Source organism: Myotis lucifugus, unplaced genomic scaffold (assembly GCF_000147115.1).
Source record: "Myotis lucifugus unplaced genomic scaffold, Myoluc2.0 scaffold_16, whole genome shotgun sequence".
NCBI lineage: Eukaryota > Metazoa > Chordata > Mammalia > Chiroptera > Vespertilionidae > Myotis > Myotis lucifugus.
Window position 1 is genome coordinate 10,583,461 of NW_005871064.1, and position 19,993 is coordinate 10,603,453.

The 19,993-nt window shown below is 45.3% G+C and overlaps 1 protein-coding gene across 1 annotated transcript in view; it reads right to left on the reverse strand.

Annotated features, from left to right (window-relative positions):
• Positions 1-19,993, reverse strand: part of FHOD3 (formin homology 2 domain containing 3) — a 327,675-nt gene that overhangs the window by 109,674 nt on the left and 198,008 nt on the right. Inside the window, exons 9-10 of the mRNA XM_023750800.1 lie at positions 15,233-15,376; positions 7,317-7,558 (exon numbers count right to left, since the gene is read on the reverse strand). Of these exons, the coding sequence (XP_023606568.1) occupies positions 7,317-7,558; positions 15,233-15,376 (386 nt within the window). The remainder of the gene's footprint in view (positions 1-7,316; positions 7,559-15,232; positions 15,377-19,993) is intronic.

Below are 19,993 nucleotides of genomic sequence, written 5' to 3' on the forward strand. Positions count from 1 at the left end.
GCCGCAGCCTTTTCTTGGTGGAGATTTTCCCAGTTACAAGCTGACCACCCTTTGTCCCCGGCCCTCTCCCCTCTGTCCCTTCCTTGTTCAATATTCAGGAAACCAGAGCCTCTTGGACACGAAACGATAAATCAGAATCGAGGGCTGTACTCCAATCACACCTACCTCAGGAGGTCACAGCCCTTGTGGGTGAATCCCATTTATAATGAGTCATTTACCATCAGATAAATCTTCCCAAGTAGCTACTTGCCACTCACGGTACCAGTGGTTGTTAACGTGGTGGTTGCAAAATCCTCTCGTGTGTTTATGCCAGTGCACACACTTCTCTCCAGGTCATGTCCATATTTATTTGGTAATTACCTTCTTTAATAGAACAATATCTGGGAGAGCTCCAGGGCATGGAGTGACTGCAGTAATAACAACACTGAGCTGAGCACACAGTTGGGCTGCCTCTCTTAACTCCCTCCCCAGCCCTGTTAAAGAGGTACCATCATCCTGAGTTTGCAGTGGAGGAGACCGAGGCCAAGTCTGGGGAGGAAGCAGGGTCTGTGTCTGCAAAGACCATGCCTGTGCTCTCAACAACCTCAGCTGCCGTACTGCACTGGGCCAAACCTCCAGGGGCCAGGACCAAGCCCGTCACCAAGGCATAGATTTCGTAGGTTCATACCAATTACATAACACCTACTACTCTCATAATGTCTTTTGCTTGCAAATCCATTGCTCATTGCCAACTGTTTCCAAGACAGAGCTGGGGGGGGAGGGGGGTCTCTATTTCTGCTATAGACCCTGCAGCTAACAGGGGAATGAATTCTGTGACCCCTGGCAATGAAATCCTGTAGACAAGGCCTCAGACAGACCAGAGAGGACTGCACTGCCTACAACCCAGCATCCAACTTGTCTCCTTCCTGTCAAAATACAGGAAGATGAGCTCACCCACACTACGCGGTTCCATAATTAGGCTGCCCCATTTGTCCACTCGTTCCTGTGGTGGTGGCGAGGTGCCAACCCCCTTTCCTACTCCTGCAGAAAACACCTCTCTCTCCAATTGCCTCCTTCCAGCTCCCTCCCCTGAGGCTTAGCCCTAGGGCTTGGCTCCCCTCTTTCCACCACCCACTGGGCCACACTAATTGGTGTGCATCAAGTATGATCCTCAAAAGGTGAGGACAGCTCAGTCTCCAATAACTGACAGTAACTGTGGCTTCCTCCCAACCATGAGTTTCTGTTCTCTATACCTCCCTTCCTCCCCATCACCAAGCTTATGGCTGGTTTGCTGTGTGTAGCTGAAGGCTTGCCCCAGTGCTTCAATGATTGCTCTGACACTTTTGGAGCTCCCCTTTAGGAACCGTCTGCAGTGCCAATTTATGAGAAAAACAAGCAAATCAGGATGGTTCTTTCAGGATCAAAGTCAAGCAGTGAATATACACAACACAGCTCATTAGAATTTCCAAGCTCCAGTAAACATTTGCTCTGCGTGATGTTTTGCTTTCTCAACAAATCTAACTCATCCTCAAAAGAGAAAAAAGCGTTACTACTGAGAACATTCTATAGGCTCAGAGACTGGCTCCAGGAGTGTTTGGTTCTGAGTGTGTGCAGGCTCTGGACGAGGGCCATCTGGGGTCAAACCCAGCTGTGCCACTTCCCACCCGTGAGATCTAAGGCAAGTCCTTTGACCTCTCTGTGCCTCAGTTTCCTCATCTGGAAACTGGGGAAGACACTGCCACCTTCTTCATGGGATTTACAACACGTGTAAAGTTGCCGAGCACAATAGCCAGCACAAAGTAAGGTGCTCCATAATGCTGGCTCCTGCTGTCACTACCGCTCCTCCTACTTGTCTCAGAGGGTGAAAGAACTGCAAAGCCTTCTCCCAGGACAACACAGGGAGGCTGCAGTTAGAAAGGGGACACACTGTCCTGAGAGAACATGACATCTAAAAGCCACACAGGAAAAGACTCACAGATTGGACACGCTAGCAATATATTTTGTGCATACATCAAGAGGCACCATAAGTTAAATGAAAAGATATTTGAAAGACAGGGAAAAAATATTTGTGACATAGCTGTCAAAGAGTTACTATCTATAATGTACACAGAATACTTATGTTCTCTCTGCTTTTATATCTGAAAGTTTCCGTATTAAAAACAAAGAGTAGCTATTCATCACTTTAAAAAAGGACACACCATGCAGGACACAAATGAGCAGAGAAACAAACAGGCACTACTCAGAAAAGAAAAGGTCAATAGTTGATGAACTAAGTGAAGACGAACAACCTCAGCAGTAATCAAAAATGCAAATGGCAATGCCAAGGCACACTGCACTTTTCAGAATCACAAAACTTCCGAAAACTTGTACCATCCAGTGCTGGTGATGGTGTGGGGAGTGGTCACATGCGGATGGTGGGAGGGCAAACTGGATTAGCCGTCACAGAGAGCAACGTGGTGATTTCAATATTTAAAATGTCTGTGTCCTTGATCTAGAATTCTACTTGTAAACATCTCTCAAGAAAGAATGCTAACATGTGCACAAACGTGTGTGTGTGTGTGTGTGTGTGTGTGTGTGTGTGTGTGTATCACAGCAAGTTTGGTACTACAGAAAACGGGAATCAAGCCATAGCAAAATGAATGAAGGTATTTCCATACAATGGAACACGAAGCAATGCTTTTTTTTAACGTACTGACATGAAAAATCTAAACTTAATAATATAAAAAGATGGCAACATGCATTTATGAATTACTAATGCCAAGTACACAGTAAATTTGTTTTATACCTACAGATTCACAGGGGGAAAGAGGGGATTGTTTAATAAAATTGTGAAGGATGGGAACTACGAAGCCAGACCTCCTGAACTCTAAAGTCAGCTCCGCCCTATATTAGCTGTGGGATTCTGGACAAGATACTTCAACTCTTCATGCCTCAGTTTCCCCTCCTATCACATGGAGATAATAATAGTACCTACCTTAATATTCCACTGTGCTGTGGAAACTCATGAGCAACCATCAGCCAAATCCCTTATAGCCAGGATCTCTTCACTCCTTGTTCTAACCCTGAACTTAAGGATGCTGTTCTCTCCATAGCATGGTGGGTTCTTCTCTCAGACCCCACATACTCCTCTTTGCCGATTCCAGGCCATTTCCCTCCCAACTTCCCTCAACAACCCAGGACAGGGGTTGGCAAGCTACACCATAGGCCCAATCTGGCCTACCACCTGCTTTTATACAGCCTAGCAGCTAAGAATGGTTTTCACATTTTGAAATGGTTGGGGGGTGAGGGATTTAAAAGAATATTTCATGACACGTAACATTCCAATCTCAGCGCCCATAAATAAAGTTTCGCTAGAATGCAGTCATTGCTCACTTGCTTACCTGTTGACGGCAGCTGCTTTTACAAAGACAGAATTCAGTTGAGTAGTTGCAACCCATAGCACTTGGCCTGCAAAGTCTAACATATTTACCATCTGCCCCTTGACAGAGGAAGTGTGCTACCCTTGCCGTTGAGGCATGTGGCAGTAGTCTGTACCATCCACTCCCAATCAGCTGCCATCATCTATAACCTGCCAGGTTTCTGCACCATGTGTACTAAAATACATACAAGCCTGACAGCTGGATGGCACAACTACTAACATCAGTGACTGAAGGAAGTTCGACATTACCTCTACGGGTTGGAATGTTGTGTGGAAATCAACAGGATGAAATGGAAAGTGCATATACTAAGTCCCACGCAATGCTCGTGATCAGAAAGAATGACATATAGAGCAGGACCAAGACCTGGTGTTTGCTGACAGAGGCGAGAACCAGGATGAACAAGAAAATGTTATGGGGAAATGTTATCCATATAATGGAATGCTAAGCAGTAATAGAGCTATAACATTATGGAGCAAATTGAGGTCAGATGACTGTCCTAACAAGCAGAAAAATCCCGGATAGAACAGGGTGCCCCGGGAAGGAGAGAGCCTGAGCCTGGAGTGCACAGAGAGGGCCCCGCTCAGGGCCAGACAACCTTGAAGACTTGTTAGTCCTATGATTATATACTATTACATTTAAACCAGAGACTCTCATTCTTTTGCTAATTAGATGCTACAAACAAATTTTCTTGGGGAAAAAATGAAAAGTACCAACATTTTTTCTCCCTAAATTTAAGTACAAAGATGAAACACAATCACGAAGATACTTTTAGGTGACAGATGACCAATAAACTCATATCTTATTTGGGAAGTGTTTGATGAGGTTTAGTTTTTATTTCTTCAGAAACCAAAACAAAGCAATATGAATTCTGAGTCTTATCAGTCCTTAGGATTACAGCACACATAGCCTAGCAGGCCTAAGTCTATAAGGAGACTTGGAGATTTTTCTCCTTTTCAACTCTCTTTAAAGTTTTATTATCCTCAATGGGAACACACCAGTATGACATATAAATCAAATACCCTCTCTAAAAAATCAGAAGGGTAAACTCACTCAATGACTATGTTAAGAATGGTTAGTTGGGAAGTGGTTTTGTCCAATTCAGTCATTGAAAGGCAAAGACCCAAAGCTTGGATTTAATCCATGGCTCAGCCACCTAGTCCTGTGATTCGTCTCAAGGCACCAACCCCGATTGCTTGTTCACTTGTAGAGTGAGGATGACACCTGTCCTGTCTGGGTCCTTGTGAGAGTTAAATGATGTAATGGTCACATGATGTAGAAGGGCCATCTGAGGACAGGTTGACATATACATTTTAGGACATCATGAATCTCTTTCTAGACTCTAACATTTTTATCTTCTTTACAAAAATGTCAGCATTGGCTGGGTTACAGAGATATAAAATCCTGCCTGAGATTCCTCCTGGGTGGCGTATGAGGACATGTTGCTACAAGTTAGCAGTTCATCGGGCCAGAACATTCAGGTAGATGGAGAGTAATCTAGGTCAGGCATGCTTCTGTGTCTTTCAGGGTCTACAGGGAATCTAACACAATGGATTACTTGGTACCAAGGTAATGGTACAGATGTTGAGCAGGTGACTAAGCTATGCATGCAGAGATCCTTTCCAACTTTGCTTCTCGCCACCCTTTCCCTCTATCCCACTCCCAGCTCTGCCAAAATCGTGCTGTTGTTTTGGGGCCATGAAGCAAAATTCCTCCAACAGGCCTTATGGATGAAACCACATCGTAATCATCAACATGTAAAACCTTATCTGCCTAGAGCAGCATTGAACAGACTGTCAAACTACAGCAGGAAGGCTGGGGAGGGTTGGGGGGCGGGAGGGGGGAGTGAGAGATCAACTGAAGGACTTGTATGCATGCATATAAGCATAACCAATGGACATAAGATACTGGGGGGTAGGGGAGGCCAGGGGAATGTCAAGGGGGGGAAAAAGGAGACATATGTAATACTCTTTGTAATACTTTAAGCAATAAAACAAAATTTAAAAAAAAACAAACTTATCTGCCTTTACAAGCTAGAAAATGTATTTTTCTCAAATAAATGCTACAAAATGTACATGAAAGTAATAATTTCAGTAAAATGAAAAAGCATCCCTGTCGAAAAGACTGAGACAGCAGCACTGAGAGCAGCATCTGTGGCCTCCCTGTTCCAGATCCCACCCAGCCCAGCGCCTCAAAACTGGGAACGCTGCCCAGGATGGTCCACTCCACTGCCGTTACCTATCACAGGGCACTGTTGCCTGAACTCACAACATAGGGACCTCTGAAAAGTGTAACAGCAAGAAACAGAACAGGAACAAACATGACACAAGTCATGTTTACACAAGTAAAAGATCACCAAGTGCTGCTGACAAGGTCTCCTACCTCTTACCCTCAGCATCTTTGGTGGGTTTAATTTCAGCCCATTGTGAACACTTTCCTCGACTCTCTCCATGTTGATTTTTTCAAAAGTTAACTAACTAGAAGCAGAGCTAGAGAGAGCTTCAAGGGCCTTTTGAACATTGCCTGAGTTTCTTGAAGATCTTAATCACAAAGTGCAATGTCCACAGTAGATGTTCTTTTTCATCAATCTGTTTAGAAGTTCTGGTATTCTTTTCACTAAAATAGAGCTTGTTGTACACAGACTCTCAGAAACAGAAAAACCTGTAGCTAGAGGCCTATGGTAGAGAAGGGTGTCAACACGGACAGTGTCTTGCACATCACTCCCAGACCAATGCCCTCCTCCACCTGCAAGAGAAGGCACCCAAAGGCATGGGCTGGCTCATCGGTTAAGTGATTCTGTGAATATCAGACCACTCAGGGCACTTCTCGGTAGCCAAGGGGGTGGGTGGTTCCTTAGGCATGGAGAGGAAGAGACATATCTTGATCACTCTCTTAGGGTCACCCAACTTATTCTGAGTTTTGTTCTTGTCCACCATGCAGCCTCCTGCCCTACTTTTGGCTCCAGGTGGATCTCCATGATGGGGAAAATGCCCCACCCAAATGAAATGAGCAGGGCTTCCACTCTGGGTAGCAAGAAGAGGGGCACTGACATTAGTGTATCAGCCCAGTGGACCAGGTTGGCATGGACTGGTCCATAGAACCCCATCATCCTAGTAAACTGACAGCATCGGGAAGACAGAACTGGCCCCAGGCCCCAGGACAGCATGGCCATCCTTTTGCTGCACCTGTGTTTTACGGAACCACTTCTGCATTCCCTTGGCTTTTGTCAAACTTTATATTTTTAATATGCACAATTTCTCATGAAATTGTCAGTCTATCCATTTCTTCCTATCGACTTTCCTCATTCTTTCTTTCTCCCAGCCCAGATGTGAGGTTCCTATGGACAGAGATCACCTCTTTCCAATCACATCTCTTCTTGGCTTCAAACAGTCCTGGCCTATAATAGACACTTACTAAAAATGCTTGCTGTATGACTGACTAAGTGATGGCATTTGTATTTACTGAAACTTTATATGTATATACAATTATATATTTTATATTTATGCACGAATAAATTAAAACTCAGAGATTTGTGCTATTTCACTTAGCCTCAGCTATGTATTGTCATGAGTATCTCAAGACTCTCACATTTATGTGGTGGCCTACCATTTATTTCCAGGCCAAAGCTTCGTGTTTTGGATTCTTTTCCATTAGATAAAGCACAGCTTTTAAAAGCAGATGTTAACTTTGATATTAAATGATATAAAAACACAAGTGGGTGAATTAGAGTTCATGGGGTTATAAGAACAAATCTGTGCTTGTCACCAGGGCCACCTTGCCCTGGGTAGTCCCGAGGGAATGTGGGTGGTGTTTTAATGGTAGAGAAGAGGCAGGGGAGTAAGGGGTGGGGGTGGTAGGCACCTGGGGAGTTGGGGCCTCCCTCCCTCATATCTTTGCGCCCTTCTCCAACTGAATGCTTACTTTTCACGGAGATCCCGCACTTGACTGGGCTTGAATCCTGGAGCCGCCTGGGAGCAGGGACTGGTGGGGGCCGACAGGGGACCCCTGACGCTCTGCACTGAGTGCCTGCGGCTGCGCCTGCGGTCCAGGCCCCGCTGCTCGCCCACGCCACCCCCGGAACACAGGCTGGCCCTCCTCCGGTCCCGACGCCCACTGGGGGGTGGCTCAGCCGTCTCATCACCGTCCTCATGCCGCAGTGCCACCTGCAAAAGCAGAGAACGCCCAGTGAAGGTCAGACTTGACATACTTTCATAGCCCCTGGGGGGGCGGGGGGCGGGCTGTGCACCTCAGGCTCGTCCTAATGAGAATGTACAGTCTCTCCCCAACCTGCAACCTCCGCTTCGCAAGGTCCTACAGCCACACCCACCCAAAGCCCAGTCTGCAAACTGAAAGACGCCTGCCACTGTGCATTTCCCAATCAATCAGATACGAAAAGGGCAAACAATGTCCCGAGCAGGTCTGAGGAATGTTCTGTAATCAGATGGCATCTTTACCCTGGAGCCCAGCTTTGCCATTTCTCGGGCCCAGGAGGTAGAGGCCCCTCTGAAGCCCAGTGGTTCCTGATGGTTCCTGAGCTTGATTTCCCAACGAGGGAGCTAAGAAGAGCACAGCAAGGATTCTGCGGGGATGGGAGCCACAGGATCCAGGTGAGGGAATAACCTCACCCACAGATCTTTTTTAAGCCTCACTTGAGGACATGTTGAGAGAGAAACATACATCAATATGAGGGAGAGAAACATCGATAGTTTGCCTCTGACCGGGGATAGAACCTGTAACCTAGTATGTGCCCTGACCAGAAATAGAACCCGCAACCTTTTGGTATACAGGATGTTGCTCCAACAAACTGAGCTACCTGGAGATCCATCTGTATCTCCAGCGTCTTTAATTTTTGGTGCCTACATTCTCCAAAACTGGACAGTAAGAAGGGCACAAGCTGTCACTGACTAGGCTTTTGTGTACACAGCAAGCTGACTCTGCCATTAACAAACAGGTGTGACCTGTAGCAAATGGCCTGCCCTCTCTCTAGCTCACCAAATGAGGAAAATAGTATTGCATTGGCAGGTTTGTAATAGGAATAACTTACATTAGGGTTATTTATGTAAAGCAGCTAGAGTAGGGCATTCCCTGTGGCTGGTACTCACTATGACTGTCATTCCCCAACCTATGTCCTCAGATGAAGGGGCCTGGGATACCCACAAATTCCTCCATCACACAGAATTGGCGGATCAGCCACCTCCAAGCCCAGGTAAGCCAGGCCCCACCGAGTCCAGCAGTCTCTCTGACTTGTCAACCACGGAGTCCCTTAGTCTTACGTCCCCAAAGATGCAAGTGATCCAGCCCTTGGGTGTTCTCAGTCACATTTCACAACTTGGTCCTGATATGAGAATGGAGAAGTAATATAAAGACAGAGAGATAATCACACCATATGGCCTATATCACTCATTCTCAGAAAATCTGGCTACTGCAAAATCAGTGATCCCCTATGTCCACTGTTCATCAAACAAGGTGGGCTTGGCTGAGTCAAGGCCAGATGGCCACTCTCGTGCCGGTTCCGAGGAGTGAGCACCTGAGACATGGCTGTTTCACAGGACAGCACCCACCCTTTATCAGCCCCATCTCCATCCCCTCCAGCTCCAGCATCTAGAGAAGGTCGATTTAGTGAAAACTCTTATCTCTGTGCCAGATACATTTTATAACGAACTCTCAGATATAGAAAGGCAATTTAAGATTATTTTGGCTTTTTTGTGTCTCTGAATTTACTAACCAGACATCATTTTGGGGGGGATTGAAGTAAAAATTGATATGAGTTCAGAAAAAGCTCTGTTGTTATAAAATCTCATTGGAAAGTTTGTTCCCTAAGGGTCCCCTGTCTGGTTTAACTGGAAGAGCTAAGAAATGATGCATTTTGTTAATCACATTTATCATCTCAACGTTAACGCTCTAAATGGCATTCTCTGGGGAAAGTTTGAAGATGATTATGTACCAAACCAAGGACAGTGTTTTTAAATATTAAATAGTTCCTGTCAATTACTTTTTCTTCATTTTGAGATAAAAAATTCTAGACCATTTGAACTTATTCTGACCTGGGTACTGACTCTGCTTCTTATTAAGCACACATTTGGAATAATAAGATTAGGGGCTAAAGTAGAGTTCAGATAGTTCTAATTCCTTGTCTAACCTCAGAGATTCAAAGATCAAATAGCATTTTGCTCCCAGTTCCCTGTGTGAATGAAGTGAAACCCATTCCAACTGCCTTTTGTCAAGGAAGGTAGAGACAATCTGAGAGTTTAAATGAAAAAAAAAAAATTCTGGAAAAATTATCAATGCAATACCAAAAAGTGGAATTCAATGGGGGTCTCTCTAAGTTCAGATCCTCAACAAAACTTCCATTTCCTTAAAACAAGAAGAGTGCATGGAGGGGTGGGAGGGGCAGAGCCTTGGGCTTGGCAGTCAGGAACAGCAGAACATGAAATTGGCGCTGGTGTTCGCTCATGGTTTTGTTTTTACAAGATGATTCCTAGACTCACCAGTGTCTGCTGATGACAGGAAGGGCGATCTCATGTTTACATTAGGGCTACAGTGGCAGTTCCAAATTCTGGTTCTTGGGAGCCCTACAGGTTAGAGGCAAGAACCCTAAGAGCCGAAAAACATCTGGAGAGGACAGAACTCACTACGAGACGTATTCAGAACCGGTGGTGTGGAATCTAGTTAATTCTAAGTGCAGCAAGTGTTCTCCATGGGTGAGAGCAGCCCTGTCCTGGAAGATCCTTACTCTCACCCAAATGATGCAGTGATTCATTTGCTGGACCCCTTGTCAAATACCTTCTCACTCTTTTAATTAACTGTGGAACACTGTAAACTAAAACCCAGATGAGGAGCAAGCAGATTCCAGAATTGAGCACTACTGTTCACACACCCTGCCCCACCCCACTGAGAAAGCAGGTAGGAGCAGTTCAAGGTGGCATCTGCGACAACTCTCACCAGCCCTTGAGGCTACCAAATGACCTGAGCATTCTTTCTAATGTTTTATTGTGGAAATGTTCAAAAGCACACTAAGCACATTGAAGAGTATAAAGACTGTGATGTGCTCATCACCTGTGATAGCTCAACAGTGATCAACTCCTGGCCAATCTTGTCTCATTTACGCCCCACTCCCTGTGTGCCCCAACCCCAGTTTTTCTTTAGAGGTAAATCCAAGATCATACCATTTCATTTGTAAATATTTCCACATATATAACCAAAAAATTGGGATTTCTAAAAACCATAACCACTATTCTTTTAAAATAATTTATTAATATCATCTAATATCTAACAATCTCAACATTCCAGATGGAGGCCAAAAGCTATTAGCATTTCTTTGAGTTGATATTGTTACACTACTACTAACATCCATGACTGGCAGCCATCTTTATATAACAGATGCAAGCCTTTTCCATATTGCTATTCCACATCTTTGTTTTAATTCATATGCACACAACTTGATTGAGCTCTTAGGTGAAGTGGATGCCAGTACTGGTACAATTTCAAAAAGGAACTAAATGTCCTGGCTTGTTTGGTTCAGTGGATAGAGCATCAGCCTGCAGAATGAAGGGTCCCCAGGTGTGATTCTGGTCAAGGGCACACACCGGGGTTGCAGGCTCGATCCCCAGTAGGGGGCATGCAGGAGGCAGCCGATGAAGGATTCTCTCTCATCATTGATTTTTCTATCTCTCCCTCTCCCTTCTTCTCTGAAATCAATAAAAATATATTAAAAAGAAAAAGAAAAAGGAACTAAGCTGCTGACAGGTTGTGGCAGACCATAACAGTGCTAGGCTCCTAGAGAATAGCACTTCCCTTATCCTTATGTAGCCCCCTCCTACACTGAGTCCAGGATTATCCACGCGACTTCCTTTGGCCAATGGGACATCAGCAAATGCGATGCAAACAGAGGCTTGGAAAGTATTGGTGTTTTGGGACTTGCCCTTCTAAAATGCTGCTATCATATGAAGAGGTGTAGGCTAGCCTGGCCCAGCCAACAGCCAGCATCAAATGCCAAACCAGGTTCAACAGGCCATAGACCCTTAGCCCCAGTCCAGCCATCAGATGACTGCAGTTGCATGAGAATCTCTCAGTTGGACCAGGTCTGAATTTCTGACCCACAGAATCATAAACAACACTTGCTGTTTCGGGCTATGAAGTTTTTGGAATATTTGTTATGCCCAAGAGCTAACTGATAGACATTTTTTATCACCTACAACAAAGAAGGATCTTAAGAGATTAACCTAATAGTCAATTATTTCTAAAAGTACCATTTACCCCTCACCCCCAAAGTCTCCAGCCTTAAGATGCCTTTCCCATTACTAGGACTGCATTTTGAGAATTGAAAGTTAGAACACATAATCTGACAAAAGATTTCTTTTTATTTTGATTTGTGAATTTACGTATTTGTAAAATTATATAAAGCTATAAAAATTCAAATGAATGAAACGTCGATTAAATCACCTTTCTGAAATGGAATTAAATTACATGGAATTGGGCCTGTCCCCAGAACGTCCAGGACATATGGTCACCAGATATCTTCCACTATTAGGAAGAATTCTAGAAGCCCAACCAAGTTTTCTTTAATTGCTTACAAACATTCATAGAGGAAAATATTGGCTGTGCTTACAGGCCTCCTTGCTGCCCTGTGTATACTAAATGTAGTTGTCCTGAGGCAATAAATATATTTTTTTAAAACTGCATTAGCTTTCAGAACAAAATAAAAATCCTGGCTTCGCCTGGTATATACAGCACTCAGTTGTCACCTTGAGTTAGTACTCAGGGCATCTTCCCTCTAAGGTTAGCTGCTTTCTGATTAAATCATGCCCTTCCTTCAACCCAGCATCTGACAAACACCTTGTCATAAGACATGTGATATTAAAAGAGACATTTGAGCACTCACTGAACTTCTACTCTGGGCAAGTGTGCTGCTGTGTACTGGAGCTAGAGAGAGGAATGAGACATCTGACGTAGAGTAGCTCAAAGGGAAAAAGACAAGCAAGTACTGGTACATCCTGAGGACTGTTCAGTCCAGGGTGTGAACATAAGCAAGTGCTCTTCCCTGGGTTAGAAACAATGTGTAGGGGACAAGCAGCAGGGACCCCTTTTACCTTGCCAAGGAAACCCCGTGGATGCAAGACACCTGAGGTGACTCCCACAGGAGGAGTACGCGTTTGCTAACTTGAGAACTGGAAGGAAGAATACTCCAGGTGCAGAAAAGAGAATGGGTCAAGAGAAGGTCTCCAAAGACCTGTCTTCACATTCGAGAAAGAGGAGATATTGAACATGGCTGCAACTTCAGACATCTTAGGAATGGCAAAAGGAAAGGCCACATGGGTCTGAGGCCACAGACAGTGTAGGCCCTTGTACTAACTCAAGCAGTTTAGGCTATGTCCTGCTGGCCATGAAAAAGGGTTTCATTCATTCACTCACATATCCATTCATTCACTCACTATTGTTTGTTTTCTTCAACAGAAATGACATAGTGAGATATGACTCTCAGGGGGATCACCTTGTTTTCAGCTGCAGGGAGTTAGGAAGAAGGAGAGAGCAGAGAAGGCCCCATGGGATGTAGAAGGAGAGAGCAGAGAAGGCCCCATGGGATGTAGCACCTGCAGGATGCCAACCTCGCCAGCCTCTGCTTTTGCTGCTCTCCCAGGCCTTACCCTCCAGTCACACCAGTCTCCTTTAGACTCTTCACACCTGCCAAGCTAGATTCTCCTCCAGTGCCCTTCTCTACGACACTGTCTCTTTAGGCTGTCATCTCAGATGGGCCTTCCTCATCCACACCCCAGTTTCTCACCCTACCTCATCCTCTTTTCTTCATGCTCACAATCTCAGATTCTCAGCTTATTCATGTACTTGGTCACTGTCTGCACCCCATTAGAATAAGTGCTCCTTTAGGACAGTGGCCTTGACTGACTAGGTGGCTGCTGTGTCCCGGGGCCTAGAGTAGTTAATTGTGTGTATCAAGTTGACTGGGTCACAGGATGCCCAGATATTTGGTCAAACAATGTTCTGGATAGGTCTATGCAGGGGGGTTCTCGATGAGATTAACATTCAAATTGCTTAAACGGAGTAAAACGACTGCCCTCCCTGGCATGGGGGGCCTCTTTCAGGCCAGTGAAAGCCTGAGGGGAACACAGGCTGAGCAAGAGAGAATTCGCTTTTTCTGCCCAAGGGTTTTAAGCTGGGACATTGATTTCCTCCTGCCTCTGCACTCCAAGCGGAACTTAATCACTGGCTCTCCTGGGTCTCAGGCCTTCAGACTTCACGCCACCCAAGAGGAAACATGTCTCCAGATTCTGTCTCCCACTGGCCATGGAAGGAACTGGGATGAGGAGGCTTAGCAACAAGGAATGTAATTTGCTCCTCACAAAATGTGCTCCAACCTTCATTTAGAGTCCAGACAATAGTCACATCAGATCAATAACTTGAATAACAGGGGGGCATTTGGCCCACTGGGAGCAATTAGAGCTCAAGTCAACAGGCCATTAAGCTATGATGCACAACCCAAAGCAGGGCCTGCTTCATAGGCATGTGTACAGGACTCCAAGGGCTCTGCTTTCACCATCTTGAAATTCTTAGTAATTTTAACTTTAAATTTGGTTTTGTAAGTGAAGTCCAGTAGGACGATGGAGCAGGTGCATGCTGGAGGAATTAGGCGCAATATGCATGTCTGCCATTCCACACGCCCATGAGCATAGAGTTCCAGTAGACCCTGATATGTGAGCGTTCAGTGAGACGACAAGTGAGTACAAGGTGAGTGGGTCACACCTCTGACTGGCTAAGCAGAGTCACTGTCAGCCCCAGAGGCCATGCTTTCCATTAAAACCAGAACTTGCTTTAAATGAGAGAGATGGTAATGCAAGGGTTCTATCCTACCCTTTCTCAACAGTGTTACTTTCCCATATTAGCCAACCACTTATGCTGAAATGATAACATATAAAAAAATGAGAAGATAGAACAGCCCACAGTTCGTTTTCCTTTTAGCCTTCCTTAGTCATCAGTGAATTGAAGATAGAGTGTTGACAGAATGAACACATACGAAGAAATGAAATAAAAATAGCTGAGCTAGTTTTCACAGTTCTTCCCTTTTCCGGTAAGAACAAAATACCTGTGCATGCAGAGGGGCAGACTCCACATTCTGCTGATTCTGCACACAGGCTAGATGCTCTTATAATTGCATTTTCAACGGGCAGTGCACAATATTAATGAACAGTAAAACTCCTGCTGATACTTTAAAATGTTAACTTTTCTGTCCTTACAATGACATTAACAGCAAATAAAAAGACCCCATAACAACGAGAGAAGGACCAGGGAAGAAAGTAAAAAGATGTTTAGTATTTTTAACAGTAGTATTCCCCCTTTCATTTTTATTTTGCCCTACAAATTATGTAGTAGGCCCTGCCTGAAGTTAAACCCCTACTCAGTGTAAGAAATATGACCTGTCTTCTCTCTCTCTCTCTCTCTCTCTCTCTCTCTCTCTCTCTCTCTCTCTCTCTCTCTCTCTTCATCAGCCTGAATGAAAGTACTTCTGGTAGGATGCATGTTCTTTAACTTAAAATAGCAATAAATAAATAAATAAATAAGCAAGGAAGCAAGTTACCAAGTTTCTGCTAGATCAGCGCTTCTCCCACTTGAGCGTGCTTCACAATCACCAGGAGGCTTGTGCAGACAGACTGCTGGGCCCGCCCACAGAGTTTCTGATTCAGCAGGCCTGGGCCTGGGCCTGAGAACTTGCACTGGGAAAAGCGCTGCTGCAACACACTTGGAAACACAGGTCTAGAGTATGTTGACCTTGGCCTCTGACATTTGTCCAAGCTGGGAGATGCCTTACAAAAGGCATGTTCTGTTACCTCATAAATGTTCAACTGCTCCACTAAGTCCAGGTCAGTCCCTTTCTTGTTCAAGTGCCGCTGGGACACGGCCGCAATGCCCAGCTCCTCCAGGCAGTCCACCACGTCGTAGAAGGTATCTTGGTCTGGCAATCCTGACAACGTCTGGATGGAGAAAGAACAGGACACAGACATGTCTTAGGGAACTGCCTCAAGGCCCTCAGGGCATTGTTTTACATGGTAGCCAGTGGCCGTGATTATAACATGATGGGGGCAAAGGAAGACAGATAACAAGTTCAGTTGAGAAAAACGTTCTGTGGCGTAAGCAGCATGAACCCCAAGATCCCACCCCGTTAGTCAGGTGCTCTGTACTCCCATCTCCTTGAGTGTAGGCAGAACACTCCCATGCCTGGGTTCCATTACATGGCAAGGGTGACGGAACTTTACTGATGTCATGAAGGTCCCAAATCAGATGATTTTGAGTTCATCAACAGGGAGATTAGCCTGGGTGGGCCTGACCTAATCAGGTGAGCCATTTAGAGTGGGCTAAGGCCTTTCCTGAGCTCAGTGTAGGAGAATGATTATCCTGCTGGCTCCAAAGCAGCAGCAAGCCACCATGAGTCCTACAGCTGCAAGGAAGTGAGCTCTGCCAACAACCACAAAGCTTGGAGGAGGACCCCAGCCTCAGATGGGACTCCAGCCCCAGTCAACACCTTGACAGCAGCTTGTGAGGCTCTGAGCAGAGGACCAGGCAGGCAGTGCTGGACCCCATCCCATGGAAACTGTGAGGTGATAAATCTGTGCTGTTGTAAGCTGCTAAGTTTGTGGTAATTGGTTACATGGCAATAGAAAACCAACATAGTCAGTGACCGGCAACTCCTGTTAAGATCAATCTACTGCCCTAGATGGTTTGGCTCAGTGGATAGAGTGTTGGCCTATGGACTGAAGGGTCCTGGTTTCGATTCCAGTCAAGGGCACATGTCCGGGTTGCAGGTTTGATCCCCAGTAGGGGGTGTGCAGGAGGCAGCCGATCAGTGATTCTCTTTCATCATTGATGTTTCTACCTCTCCCTCCCTCTCTCTTCCTCTCTGAAATCCATAAAAATATATTTGAAAAAAATTGATCTACCAATAGCTGGAGTGATAACAATGTAATGGTTCTCTTTTCTTTCAATTTGGTAGGCCTTCCTTTGGTCTGTGAAATTTGGGAAAACATGAGAAATTCCCAAGCAGCAACCTAGAGACAAATAAATACATAAATAACCCAAGAAAGAAACAGCCGACTTCTCTGAATTCTACCTCTCTTACAAGAAGGATGATCTCAGACCAGGCCTCTGCTCAGCACTGTAAAGACCTTTAGCCCAACTGGCGTGGCTTAGTGGTTGAGCATTGACTCATGAACCAGGAGGTCACGGTTCGATTGTTCGATTCCCGGTCAGGGCACATGCCCAGGTTGTGGGATCCATCCCCAGTAAGGGGCATGGAGGAGGCAGCCGATCAATGATTCTCTCTCTCTCTCTCTCTCTCTCTCTCCCTTGCTCTCTCTGAAATCAATAAAAATAAATATTTAGAAAAAAAAGAACTGGAAGGACTGTTGAGGTGACTTACTACAAGTCTTTTATCTTATGAATGAGGGAGATAAAGACCTGGAGGGAAGGAGTTAGCCTGAGGGAAGTTACTGAAGGCCTAGGACAAACTTCTCTCAGAGCTGCTATTCTCATCTCCTCACACACTCAGGCCTTCTACACAAGTCATTCTGGCCTTCAGTTTCAGACACAGACCTTTAGTCTCTATTTATTTCACTACCTTTGCATTTCTAAGAACCCTGCATATACATTTCAAAATTATTGTAAACATGGCGACTGCCCCAAGAGAAAAAAACCAATACTTTCCTAATGATCTTTTCACAACACCACTTCCCTAACACTTCTAGTTTGGGGTTATTAATATTGGAACGAATGTCTTTATTCATAATGCAAACAAAGTCTTTTTCCTTCCCAGGCTGAGCCAAGAGGACACGACTCACTGTTACTGAGATCAGAAATGAATGAGAAATAACTGGGATCCAGTTCATTCGTCAGGGGCCCCAGCGAGGCCAAGGAGCAGGAGGCTGTGAACCAGATGAAGCTATAATCAATGGTGCGCGCACCTGAGTGGCCGGTGTGCCAGTGCGCGCCAGTGTCTGCAGGCGCCAGGTCAGGCAGTCCCAGGCAGCCCACTGGACGGCCTGGCTCCCAAAGCTACCTGAAAAAGTGGGCACGTGCTCAAAGAAGGCTACCATCAGAACAAGCCCATCCTTTGGGTTCAGTCTCTAGAACTTGGTTAGAGGATGAGGAGGTGGAAATGGCGACACCAAGGCCAGGGCAGGGCTGACGGCGGGAGGTGCCCTGACTGCTGACTGTGCCAAACACACAGTTGGAGGAATGCAGTGAGTTGATATTTGGTGTTGGATTGAAAGCTTTCTACACAACAGTGCAGGGCCAGGATGAGGCACCGAGAGAGGCCTCTGGCAGTGTCCTCATCTCTCTGGTCCCCTCCTTCTTTCCTTTTTCCCTATTGAGTTCTGTTCAGAAGTTTCCAGGGGGTTGAATTCCTTGATCTAATCCCCATCCCTCTAGCAGGCCCAACCATGATTGGTTGGGAAGATTACTATCAAATAATTAAACAAATAGGTCTATGGAACCAAACAGGCCCACAGAGCCTTGGCTCAAAAACAGGCCCAGAACTGAGTGTATTAAGAGGTCTTTGGTCATTTCCTGTGAAAATGTGGGTTTGAGCCAAGCCTGCGTTCCTTGCCTTTCATGTTTGGCTGTGGCTACATGGGAGGCAGCTTTCGCCACAAACACATACAGCTTCTTTCTCCGCCTGCATGGGAGGGGACTATACATCTTAGAAACACATTCACCTATTTTCAGCTATTCTCTAACGTGCTGGGCCATTTTGCCATACACCCACCTCTCCCCAACCCCACCCTCTCATCTCTCCCCTGACACCTCACTGCCACAGCGCCTCCTTCTGGCAAAGGTGGCAGCTCCAGAACTGTCTGCGAGGAAAACATTTCCTGGTGCCTTCATGCTCAGGTGACACCTCATGGCCTGCTTCCTGCTTCCCCTCAGATCTTGTCTTCCAGACCTCGTGACAACTAGATCTTGACAGGCACCTAACGGACATTTTCTTTTCCTCTCCAGGGGTTTTCACTGATCCCATCTGATCTTTCTTGTAGGATAAAGCCAGTGTGGCCAAAGCCTGAACACAGACATTTGTAGCAGCATTATTGGTGAAAACCAAAAGCTGCAAACACCCCAATCTCCTTCAGTGGGGGGAGAGATAAGCAAACTGTGGAGTATTTACAATGCACATGCCCAGGAGCAGGAAGAAGAGAGCTGTTAGTACAGCCAGTAACAGACAAACCTCTCCCACTGAGAGAAGACAGCCTCAAAGGGATACAGCCCATCTGATTCCATGTAATATTCCTGAAATAACAACACTATTGTGATAGAGAATAAATCAGGGTTTGTCAGGGGCATGAATGGGGACCAGGATTTCATTATAACAATAGAGAGGTTTGCGGGGAGATGTGCTCGGTCCTAATTATGAAGGCCATCCACAACTATGTATGTGTTAAAACATATACAGCTAAATACCAAAGGGAAAAAACCAATGTTCTGTATGGTAATTTAAAAACAATAAAATAAAATATAAAAACATAGGCAAATACTAAGCATGAATCCCATCTAGGTTACCTACCCCTTGGCCCTGCTAGAGCAGCACCCCTGCCTGGGCTCCCTGACATCCTCCTTCCCCAACACTCCAGCCAGCCCCACGGTAACACCCCTGTTGCTCAGCCCTCACCTGACTCATCCTATTCTATGAGGTGGCCAGTATCTGGCCCACTGAGGGAATTTTGGCTGGATCAGGACAGGACACTACAGTGGAACCTTGGCTCTTGAGCTTAATTTGTTCTGGAAGGCTGTTTGAGAAACAATTAGTTCAGAAATCGAATGATTTTTTTTTCCCATTAGAAAAAATATAAATTGAATTAATCCTTTCCAGACCCCCAAATGATTCCTTTCTTTAACCTTTCTTATATGCAGTGCATGTCTAATATATTTTTAAATCTATAAACAACACTTCTTAAATTTAACGAACCACCCCCTACCAGCCTTAAAGGAACCACATTCAGCACTCATTCCAGGGGGTGTCTCTCAGGAGGTCAGCAGGCGGCATCTTCGCTTTTTCACATGTCACTGCCTCCGAAATGCTGCACTGGCTAACTGTTTTTCCTTTATCCAAATCAACATCTTTTCTGCCTCTTCAATTGCCCTTCACACCTTAGCAGCCTTAGCACTCTTAATAGCCTCTTTATGTTTTAAAATTGTGCTAAGCATGCACTTGCCAGCAACAAAAGCACCACACACACACACACACACACACACACACACACACACATTCACAGCACAATTTCCTGAGATGTTAACAAGGGAAAGTTTAGCTGTAAACTGACTCATACTGGTGCATTCTCTCCTTTGTTTGTGGCCTGAGAGAAGTTACCCCAGACATTTTTTCCGTGAACAACTTGGCTGAGAACCAAATTGTTCAAGATGGGAGACTTTCGAGAACCAAGGTTTGACTGTATATAACTTCAGCTTGCAGAGTAAAAAAAATAGTTTCTGAAACCCCTCAATCTTTTGACAACATGGGTGGAAGGTGGGGGGGAGGATGGAGGGGGATTAGTCTGGATCTTGGAAACCCCCCATTCATGCCCCCGTTTAACAAAGGGAGA